We start from the raw sequence: 12,523 nt of genomic DNA on the forward strand, positions 1-12,523 counted from the left end.
ACTATGTTTTATTTAATCACATTGGTTAGCATGGTATTAGTTCACATCATGAAGTTAAAGGACATATATACATGGTTAATTATGTTATCGCCAGTTAACATCTTTGGATTGAGTTAAGATAACATATGGGCGAGCGTGTCATAGGTAGACCCGTCTGCCAATATTCATTTACCAAGCGACTCATGTTTAGATATAATTAAAAAATCATAAGTACTGATCATTTATCTAAACATCTAAATGTAAAATACAAGGTAGACGTGTTATACAAGCAACCAAAAATATCAAGTGATAAGAAATAGACCCCTCTACCAGAGTTATGCAGAAAGAACTAATTAACTTTACATGTGTGTTGTGTTTTTTCCAGGTGTAACTTTTATAAAATCCAGTGCTTTGGTGACAAAACATACTCAAATATGTCCAAAGAAACTCAAGAAAAAAAGTTTAAACTTTATATATATATATATGGGTCTAGTTTACCTGGTATACCCATCAAACATCACATCAAAATGTTTAAATTTTTTTATCTTTTCTTCATTTATTTTTTATTAGAAGTTATTAGATTTGTGTTTTTTTTAAAACGGTGACTTTCTTGTATTAGACTTGTGTTATTATTTGATTATTATATATGGTTATAATAATAATAAAAACAATAATAACAATATTAATAAAGACAAAGCATTGGTTGTTGGTGTATTTTCAGTTTGATAATTTCAGAAGGAAGTATAACTACATGGCCATTTGTATATTTCGGAGGCTTCGTGTGACTAATAAAACCTGTAAATAGGGCGATACCCGTTTAATTTGTAGTTACGATCGTTCATGAATAAAAAGCACCTTTGACTCTAACTCTCATAAGTGAAATTGCGTGTATGAATAGATCATAAACCTATTGTGGGATGAGTAAATCACAAATGGAAAAAGAGAGAGAAGGTAAACGTGAAATTACTAAAGCTATTAAGCCTCGAACCAATAACCTCACATGTGAGGTTGGAAATGTGTTACCAGTTCTTGCATCACTACTTTTTGTGATTAAATCATGAACATAACATTAAATAACAATTATCTTATGCATGACAGGATATAAAGAAAGTTTACCCACCTAAATTTTGTGAACAAGTAAAAGCAACACCAATAATGAACATTCATTTTTGGAACTAAAGAACTGAGGGGTGTAAAAACAATGATAATTTGTATATTTTTGTACTTGGAGACTTTTTTGAAACTATATATGAACCACAAGCCACTTGTATGACTTATTCAAAGAATCAAAATGATATGATATCTTTATATTAAAAGTGAAAATGCAAGATCATACCCACTATGGATGTAGACAGGACAAAGGTACAAAACCATATTCTCTCTTCACATTGGTGATATAGATATAATGCTAAGTTGCTAACATATATAAAATTAAAGGTGGAAACATGTGAAAAAGACATTACTTAAGATATTCAAGGGATAAAAGAGTGTGTGAAAAGTGGAAGACTTGCTTTTGAGCAAACTATAACTATGGGCTTGTACTCAATTTACATGTTAACTCCACTAAGAATTTATATTTTGACTCTTTTATCCAAAATCAACTATTATATCGAGTTCGGTCTCGGACATTGTTAATTGTGAATGCGTCCAGGGTGCTTTTCAGCTTCCGTTTATTACGAAGTAAGACTTTGTGTAGTGGGGTGACGCCCTATGACCTCACTCACATTTCATCTCTCACTCCATTACGGAATTACGTAACCTAATTACATGGACGCCAAAAGGGAAGGAGACCCCTTGGCCGCTAACCAGATAATTAGATAATTGTGCTGCTAGTTAAACCATTAGGTGTTCTTAATGGAAAAGCTAATGAGAGCCCATATGCCTATGTAGTAGTAACGCGGGAGTTCCGTTTTGCATATGTGTAGTTTACCTGTGTGCAATTTTTTTAATTTGATATATACTTTATGGTCATTTTCAATCAAATAAACTTGCAAGTTGAGCATAAGTCTAGGGGTGAAATATAAGTTCAATGTTGCTTTTGATATTTGGGTTTGCCTTTCAAGTTAGTGCATAAAAGTGAGATAAGTGCTCTTCCCATTCCTTAGTGAAGAGGCTAAACAAACCAATGACATTAATTCTTTACATTTACAAAATTTGGTTAAAAGTAACCTTGCCATTCATGGCCTAATTAATTCGTTTCCTTTTCAAATAAATCCAAAATTGACTTGCATTTTTCTATTGAATGAGATCAAATACAATATTGCTAGTCCACAAGTGTAAATAAAATTATACGCACTACTAAAAAAAAGGGTCCAATACTATAGAAATTTGTGACTGTTAACACTGTCGATTTCCTAGGAAAATTTGGAGGAAAAAATTGCTACTCATTTTCGTGCCATATACACGTGTTAACACCTGAAACACCACCTCGCTCCAAGCAAAGGAGGGTATTAAAGGGGGTGGATTCGTTAACATATAAATGGCTTGAATTGCAAAATCTATTGAGGTCCATCCTCAAATGTACCAATCAAAGTTTTTTTTTTTTTTTTTTATTATTTTAAACCCTAATTAACCCACAACATGATAGTCAAAGAGTTGGTTAGTTAAAACTCATTGTCTACGTGAAAATGACGTGACGGGACGTTATGCACTTTTTAGTTAACACATAGCCTAAAAGGGAAGAAAATGGGCTAATTCCGAAAGGGCATAAGCTTACCCTTCCTGCCCTCCGACTTTCGAAGTTTGTTTCTTTATTTTTTCTTTCATAAGTACAACGTCTGCATTCTGTCAATTTTTTCTTACAATATTTTAAGTCACCCTACAAAAGCAAGACGAATGTAATGGTTTGTGATTGAATCTGATATCTACTTTGTTATGAGATCGTTTTTTAGTTATTGTATTGGGAAAAAATACGATAGCCTCCTTTGCATGTATCACAAAAGATAAAATCTGGATCATGTTTACAAGGGAATTGTCACCATTACAAATGAAGATCGCTATTATTGACGTCTTATAAAACCTGATCAAGATTTTACTCTACGCATTAAAAATGTCCCCCATCCTATTTCAAGAACTAGTTTTATTGACATCTTATAAAACCTGATCAAGATTTTACTCAACGCATTAAAAATTGTCCCCAAATCCTATTTCAAGAACTAGTTTTCTTTTTGAAGTTTTCTTGAACAAAGTATGTTGGTAAGAAACCAACTAGCTTCTAGTATGTAGTTATGAATGAAATAAACTCCATCTAGGATCCCATTAACCCTTTAAAATATACCTAATCCAATTAGAGCTTAACCTGTAAGCCATGGACAAGAAAAAAATAGGTACAAGTGTCTTGAAAGAACATAAGTTATGCTAATTAGTAATTATCACATTTTACACGAAATTTAAGCTCCGTGTGAACGTGTCATCAACATGCGACATTACCTAATGACATGTAGAATATATGAAATTCAACCAATGTAAATGATCAGCTTAATTAATATATCCCATCCTCTAAAGAACTAAAAGCAGGCCATTTAGTGCATTAATTACGTAAGGAAACAACATTGATCTATAGTGCTTTGTGACTGTTGGGCATTGTTATTACTTATATGAGAGAATGTGACATATGTATGTCATGCACCCTATCTTGACCTACTTAACCAGAATATATGATGCGACATTATATTATCTAGCCATCTAAATTAATTAAAGCTAGTTTAATTTCTTCTTTTTATAATATTTGTTCTACATATAGAAAGTGGTCACACCAAATCTTGGGTATAAATACACTAGATGTCCCATAGCAAATCAACAAAAAGCATAGCTTAATTATCTAGCATTTGACACCATTCTCTATAGTCATATGCTTTTGTAACAATGTCTAACAAGAATGGAGTTGAGTGGAGTATCAGGGTGGGTGATGGATCATCAATGGTGCTAGAGACCGAGCACACGCATGGAGTGACAAGATTATGGGACCGATTGAAAGGTTTGGTGGTTCGCTTTGTGATGAGAGTGTGGATGTTTTTAAAGAAGGCATGGGATTTAGGGGTTGATGACCCTAGAAAATTCTTCCATTGTCTAAAAGTTGGGGTGGCTTTAATGGTTGTTTCTTTGTTTTACTACATGAGACCTTTGTATGATGGTGTTGGTGTAAGTGCCATTTGGGCTGTTATGACCGTTGTCGTCGTTTTTGAATATACCGTTGGTAGGTTATTTTAATTTGAAACCAATCTTACTTTACTTCAAGAAAAACATTCTAATGTGTAGTTATATTGTAATAGGTGGAACATTGTACAAGTGTTTGAACCGAATTTGTGCCACTTTTCTTGCTGGATTTCTTGCACTTGGGATTCATTGGATTGCTAGTCATACTGGCCACCAATTTGAGCCATATATTATGGGCATTTCTCTCTTCATACTAGTAACTTCAACAAATCATATCATGAAAATTTGCTTATTAAACAAACATATATGATATATCCTAAGTTAAGTTTCACCAACTAATGATAACTTTCTTAACTATAACAGCTTCCGCTACAACGTTCTCAAGATTCATCCCCGTAGTGAAAGCTAGATACGATTATGGTTGCACCATCTTCATTCTTACGTACAGCCTAGTCTCGGTCTCAGGGTACCGTGTTGATCATCTCCTACACATGGCTCATGAAAGGTTATCAACCATAATCATAGGGACTTGTTTGTGCATTATAACTAGCATGGTTGTTTTTCCTGTTTGGGCTGGTTTAGAGCTTCATCTTCTCGTCCCTCGTAACATGGATAAACTCGCAAAATCTCTAGATTGTAAGTACTAACATCATCCAACTTTCATAGTTATATTATATGACCAACTTTTAATTATCATTTTTATCTTGTAAAGGTTGTGTAGATGATTATTTTGGGCACGGTGACGAAGAAACTAAGAAAAGTTTACAAAGTTATAAATGCGTGTTGAATTCAAAAGCCTCCGAAGAATCCATGGCAAACTTTGCTAGATGGGAGCCCGCACATGGGCGTTTCAATTTCCGACATCCATGGAAAAAATACCTTAAGATTGGCGCATCATCGCGTAGTTGTGTTTATTGCATTGAAACACTCACAAGTTGCTTGGCTTCTAAGAATCAGGTGAATACTAAATCCTTATTAACTCAAGTCTTATCACTTTTGATACACGAAATTGGATATTAATCAAAGAAGCTTTCATTGTTCTTAAACAGGTTCCGGAATCAATAAAGAACCATCTTGAATCAGCATGCATGAATCTAAGCTCAAGTTCATCAAATGTTATAAGAGAACTAGCAACAACAGTGAGCACAATGACAAGACCAGTTAAGATAAACATAGCGGTTAAAGATATGAAAAATGCGGTTAGGGAACTACAAAATGACTTGAAATCACTTTCGGATTTGCTGATCCAACCAAATGATCATGAGGAGAAAAATGAGCCGAAGGACATTACAATAATGCCGTTGCTAGATGTCATTCCGCTAGTGAGTTTTGCATCTTTATTAGAAACCGCTTCTAGGATAGAGGAAAATATGGTGAAAGAAGTGGAAGAGTTGGCAGAATCGGCTCAGTTTAAGCAACCAGAAGATGAAGTAAAACTCAAAAAGATTGTCTCTGATGAAGAAAATGCGATCGCCCTTCAACGAGTATAAGTACATACACATTGGTGACGTATTTTTCGAAGAAACTTAATGATATGATAACATAAAAACATTCTGATGCACCTAGTGTAGGCAGTTCCTTGTTATTTTAGTTCCATTTTCATTCTTATTGCACTCATTTTGTGTACATGTGTTACAATCTTACAATTCAGTGGAAACTTACCAAATTTTTGAATGAAGTGTATAACTGAAATTAGGAGAAATATATATAAAAGTACACAAGTAATTCATACGAACAACTAGCTGACGATTATAACTAGTTATCAACTCGCTGTCTGACGTTAATAACAATTACGGATTTTTCAAGTTCATTGCACTTGATTAAATCGGTTTAGACATGTTCATCCAACCTCAAGTAAAGCTAGAAAAAATAATGATAATATCATATACAAATAAAATCCTGACTAATTACTAACTAATATTAAACCTTCTCTAATGTTAAACTACTGTCTAAATCATCTCCAAACATATATCTAATCTCACTAAACACCATATGTAACTAATTAAACTAAAAGGTTATTTGAAACCTAAACTAAACTAACTACACTAAATTATAAATTACTAAAACACTTAAAACCTAAATTATATACTTAACCCATCCTTTGTACAAAGATTTTTACACCACTATGAGATCACATCATTTCTAGCCACATATGAAAAATACGCAAGAGTTATTTAATATTTTTCCTTCCATTTAATTCTACTTCTATGAACCGGCTCTCAAACCCTTTTCTTTTTCAATCTTTTTATTTACTAATTGACCATAGAGCACCACCAATCATATGCCACACTACTTAGAAATATCATTCCACACTACCAACTAGACTCACCTTCCCCTCTTTGTTTTATTTAGATATACTTCCCCATTTCTTTTGACCAAATTCCCCGGCCTCGGCCCCATCCCCATATAAATTCATCACCAACTTCTCATTTCAAAACCCCACTTCACTTGGTATTTTACCATACTTGGTGTTTGCATGTGATCCAGGGTCGACCCAACTATCTTGGGAACCTAAAGCGATATAGAAAATCAGGCCCTTGTGGCAGGGCTGACAATTGGGTACCGGTTTAAGACACGATAAGACTTGTTAATCAAAAAAGTACGGTATGCGATTTTTTTTTTATTTCTTAAACAACTGAAATTAGTAGGCTAGACTCCATCACTTTTCTTTATTGGCATTGGTAGACCCAAAAAATTTTTTCTTGGTGGCGGAGTTTTTTGAAGTTAGTCTGAGTATCACTATTAATGATTTTTTCGGTCCTTACCAGGTTGGATCGAGACGATCCTTGTGACATAATAAAAAGATAAGACTAAATTAAGTTTTACATACATGACAAAAGCATATCAATCGTCATTAAAAAGGCTTAAATGTTTATTTATTGTATAGCTTTGAGCTTAATTATTTATATACGATGTTTTATGTTTATATATACGTGGTGGCGGCCGAAGCAATAGATTTTAACCCAAAGTTCGCAATATAATTTTCTTTGGTATTTAGACCATGCTCTCCTTTTTAACTCCATAAAATATATGTAGTACTGTTATTATATTTATGAAACGGAAAAAAAACAAATAAACAAAATCCAAATAAAACATAGCAATAAAATAATACAAAATAAAAAAACACAACACATGGTAATCAAACAAAATAAAGAATGTATGATATTTTTTTTTATTGAATTAACAAACTTAATGAAACGTTTATAACTTAGGTTATAATATAATTATTTATATTTATTAGTGAAGCATGGACTTTTAAATTACTATATATCATCATAGGCCCAATATTATTATGTCATATAGTTTTTTTATTTTTTAAGCTTTATTTGGGCTTTATTTTAAAAAGCCCATCTGATATTAAATAAATTCCATATTAACCCTAGCTGTAAACGTATTTTCTTCTTCTACATCCTCCTTACATCCTAACAGATATGCAGCAAAGAAACCACCATGTGCCGCCATTATTCGCCGGAATATTCTATTTTCTATCATGTTTAGGGGGGAATAGAGAGGCTTAATCAAAATTTTAAAGAGGGGGGGGGGGGGGGGGGGGGGGCAATTAGGATTTTTGTGAAAAGTTATACCAAAAATATTTTTTAAGGGGGCGGTTGCCCCCCTTAATATATGCCTCGGTCCGCCTCTGTTTATTGGTATATGAAACTTAAAACTGTCTTATAGTCATGCTAAATAAAGTAGTTAAACGAGTCGTATTCATGTTTGATACTTGTTAAGCGCGCCACTTCAAACATGTTAAGACACGAATTGTCGGCCCTGCCCTTTTGGTTGAAAAAAGGGTTTTCAGCCTACAGAATTTAAATATAACTAATGTGAATTTTCTAGTAAGTGCACTTAAAATGTTGAAAAATGTATGTCATATGTATAAATGATGAATTATCATACGTAGGAGTGTAGGGTAAAGCTAATTTCTTCCTTTCTATGGTACCAAAGCGGGACATCACCCCATGTGTGTAGTACCGGAATCAATAAAGAACCATCTTGAATCAGCATGCATGAATCTAAGCACAGCTTCATCAAATGTTATAAGAGAACTAGCAACAAGTGTGAGCACAATGACAAAATCAGTGAAGATAAACATAACGGTTAAAGATATGAAAAATGTGGTTAGGGAACTACAAAATGACTTAAATCCCTTCTAGATTTGTTGATCCAACCACATGATCACGGGAAGAAAAATTAGCCAGTAATGCCACTTTTTGAAGTCATCCCGCTAATGAGTTTTGCATCTTTATTAATTGAAACACTTGATCATATTTTATTGTAGGCGGCACCCTTTTGTCTAATGAAAGCCTTGGACAACAATCAAGTTATGTTGCAACCAATAGTATCATACGGGATCGTGCTAACCTGGTTAAGAAAATGGGTCGTGAGAGCTAAAACCAAAACTTGTTTTTTCCATGTTGTGCTCTGGTATTGTATGTTTGTTTTGATCGATTGTAGGTTTAAGGACCATAACTGTAAGATAAGAAATGATAGAATAGTTAGTTATTTGATATAAAAGTTCTGTTATACGAACATCCATTTTAGAAAAGAAACACTTGTAAATTTCTTAATTGACCCGTTAGATGGAAATCCAACTCTTAGATCAGCTGATATTTTGGTCTCTGAATGGATATGGAGAAACACGCATGTTAGATCTAACAAGGGTTTCCCCTTTTATGGGCTTGGGTAGTTGTGTCTTCACAGTGGTTCAGGTTAGGCTACATCAAAAGTTGTTTCATGCAAGGTGACCAAACACAAGGAAGTATGTCTTGACAACACTATGTGTTTTTACCCTTCGCATTTGATACTATTGGTTTCCTAGCGAATGAGGTTGTAAAAATACTTAGTCATATCCAAAGGGTCAAGAATTATAATGTTATAACCTCCACATTCTATGAATGCTATTATTCAATGACTTACTTTTGCTATCTAGAAAGGGCTAGCGGCGCAGATTGTGACCCGTTTGCCTTTTGTATCAATATAAACACTACTTTTTAATGAAATAAAATCTGTGTAAAAATAAAAGAAATAACTAATGGGTTTTAAAAACAATGGCAATTCTTATACTTTTTTTATTAATAATTAAGAAACTATTTTAAAGTAGTATACTTTTTCCACTTGAGACTATTTTAAAAGTGTATGTTAACCACCAGCCATTTGTATAAATTATTCAAAGTGATTTGATATGTTTATATTTTTAGTGAAAGTGCGAAATTATACCCACTATGGATGTATAAAGGACAGAGGTACAAAACCTTATTCTCTATTCACATTTGTGATATTAATATAATGATAACATATATTGAAGGTGTAAACATGCGAAAAGGACATACATTAAGAGTGTGTCAAAAGTTGAAGATTTTCTTTTGAGCAAACTATGACTTTGGCTTGTATTTAATTTAGATGTGTATAGTCCACCAAGAAGTTCTTTCTGCGTACTCTTCTATTCGAAATCAGCTATTTTATCTAGGCTTGGTATCTTGTTTGGCTTTCTGAAATGATGGAAAAGATCATATCATTGGCCTATCTTTTTATTAAAATAGATCATCGTACAAAACTTTGTTTTGGAATTATTAGTGTGTTTTTCTACTTTTAAGTTGTGTTTGTTATTTTGACTTCTTACGTCTTGTTGGTTGTACTGTTTTTAATAAAAGTTGTCATACGAAATAAATAAATAAAACAAAGATGGCGGGTGCATATTATACTTTTCTATTGTTTTCATTAGGTATTTTATGGTTGAAGTAAAGCTTGCAGATTGAGCATAAGTCTAGGGACGAAATATTAGGTTTACTCTTGCTTTTTATTTTTGGATTTGCCTTTCAAGTTGGTGCATGCATAAAAGTGAGATAAGTGTTCTTCCCACTCCATAGTGAACAGGCTAGACAAACCAATAAAATTAGTTCTTTACAGTTACAAATTTGGTTAAAAAGTACACTTGTCATTTATGTCCTAATTAATTCCGTTACATATAAATCATAAATTTTTATTTATTTTTTTTCACAAAAATTGTATATTAATTTATTAATTCAAACATAGTGATTACAATAAAACAGAATTCAAGCGGACAACATGCTGCGTCACAACCCAGTTTTTTTAATTGCAAAACTCAGTCTTTTAAAAGCTACATTATCTATAACTATAAATTAAATATAATAATGCACAAATGTAAATAAATCTTCATGTTCACTGTTGCAATAAAAAATTGTGAAATAAACGGAAAAAGAAAAAAAAACACGATTTTCAATGAATATCTTTAAGGAAAAACATCTCGTATTTTAAATGAAATCTCAGTTTTCTAGTAATGACAACAATTACTATTGTGAGAACTAAGAGCATATTTGTGTGAAATCAATAATAGAATTTTCGAGAGCTGGAATCCATTAGTAACTATATCGCAACTAACGAGCTTTGTAAAATAATGGAGTATGTGACGGGCAGAAATCCGTTGCTAATAGCGAGCTGAAATTCATTGACATTTTCAATTGTTTAATAACCGTGAAATTTGTCAAAACTGGTCATTAGTTTGGTTTTATGGTCATTTTTTTATTTTACTTTTCTTAACGCCTCATTTTCTTATCGTTGTGTTTCACTAACGTTGCGTTTTCTTAACGATGTGTTTTCTTAACATTTAGTTTTCTAAACGCTGGGTTTCTTATCGGCGCGTTTTCTTGACGTTGCGTTTTCTTATTGCCACATTTTCTTCATGCTTTAACACAGAGTTTTCTTAACACTGCATTTTCTTAACACTACGTTCTCTTAACGCTACACTTTTGTCAAACCCCAACCTATGAAGAAAATATCGGGGCGCGAATTGATTGCTCACAGCTTAAAAGACACTATCATATAATATTTATGACCACATCTAAATTATTTTATTAAAGCAACCACGTACAAACACAACATATCTTCACTTCAACCATGTATATAATCTGCAATCTGTGTACAAAATACAATAGATTTGACAACATAAAGTTGAGCAAGTAATCAGCAGTTGATAATAAATATAATATATGAGAAAGATGCAAATCAATATTATGAGTGTATGTTTATAATACCGGTGTAGGAACAAATAGCATATGTACTTTATGCAGGTTTATCATTACAGTGTAGGCTAATCATAACATCGTAGGAACACGTTGCAACTATGTAGGCTCAACATAAATTAGTGTAGGTCATCCTGTTATGTTTACATGTGTATGAGAGTTTGCATATCACATTGTGTAGGAGCTTGTGTAGGTTGTCAACTGGTATAGCATTTCAAAGTAAGTGTAAGTCTTTTTTCATTGTGTAGGAGTCTGTATACACAAAACTACAATAGTGTTTTTGTAAACTGGTATAAACTATGTATTTATTTCGAAGTCAATAGGATTCTCTTTAACATTTATGAGTTTCTATATTTGTTATAACAAGAAAATTACAACATCCTTTTTATTAAAACCTAATAAAAAACAGTTTTCAATTATTACAAAAATGTCATAAACGTTGTAGGCCTTAGATCAATCTAAATCAAAGGTTATATATCATTTCTCGCATTTCTGGCGCTAAGTTATTATATATATATATAATTTAGAGACTTTTATAAAGTTATATACTTTCTTGAGTTTCTTCCACTTAAGAGACTATTTAAAACTGTGTGTTCACCACAAGCCATTTATATAATTTATTCAAAGTGATATCTTTATATATTAAGTGAAAATGCAAGATCATACCCACTACGGATGTAGACAGGACAGAAATACAAAACCTTATTGGCTTATTCTCTTTTCACGATGGTGATATCAATGTAATGATAAATTTATTAAAGGTTGAAACATGGGTAAATGACATTAGTTAACAATATTCTTGGAATGAAGAGTGTGTCAAAAGTGGAAGATTTGCTGAGCAAACTATAACTTTGGCTTTGTACTTAATTAAGACGTTTATAGGGCACCTAGAGCTTCTTTTCTGAGTACTCTTCTATGAGAAATCAACTATTTTATCTTGATTTGGTCTCTGACATTCGCGATTGCGTGCCTTGAGGGCATTTTCGATATGTTCGTTATAAACGAAGAATAAGAAAGATGAAGATATATAAAAACAAAGATGGCTGTGTGGGTACGTGCACGTTTATTTTTCTGTTATTATTATTAGGTATTTTATGGTCGAAGTAAGCTTGCGGATTGAGCATAAGTCTAGGGACGAATTATTAAATTTACTCTTGCTTTTTAATTTTGGGTTGGTGTATAAAGGAGAGATAAGTGCTCTTCCCACTCCATAGTGATTTAAGTGAAGAGTCTAAACAAACCAAAGAAATCAATTTTTTACATTTTACAAATTTGGTTAAAAGGTAGACTTGCCAATTTGCCATTCATGTCCTAATTAAGTCCTTTTCAAATAAATAAAAAAGTAA

At 32.6% G+C, this 12,523-nt stretch overlaps 1 protein-coding gene across 1 annotated transcript; it reads left to right on the top strand.

Annotated features, from left to right (window-relative positions):
* The first annotated feature begins 3,741 nt into the window (after positions 1 to 3,741).
* On the top strand, positions 3,742 to 5,624 carry LOC143529502 (aluminum-activated malate transporter 10-like). Its single transcript, XM_077025280.1, has 5 exons — positions 3,742 to 4,174; positions 4,251 to 4,389; positions 4,496 to 4,770; positions 4,847 to 5,091; positions 5,184 to 5,624. Exons 1-5 carry the CDS (start codon positions 3,844 to 3,846, stop codon positions 5,622 to 5,624), a joined length of 1,431 nt encoding a protein of 476 aa, XP_076881395.1. The 5' UTR covers positions 3,742 to 3,843.
* The last annotated feature ends 6,899 nt before the right edge of the window (positions 5,625 to 12,523 follow it).

This window comes from Bidens hawaiensis, unplaced genomic scaffold (assembly GCF_021521415.1).
Source record: "Bidens hawaiensis isolate Kalapana, Puna unplaced genomic scaffold, B.hawaiensis_p1.1 tig00008566_1, whole genome shotgun sequence".
Classification (NCBI taxonomy): Eukaryota; Viridiplantae; Streptophyta; class Magnoliopsida; order Asterales; family Asteraceae; genus Bidens; species Bidens hawaiensis.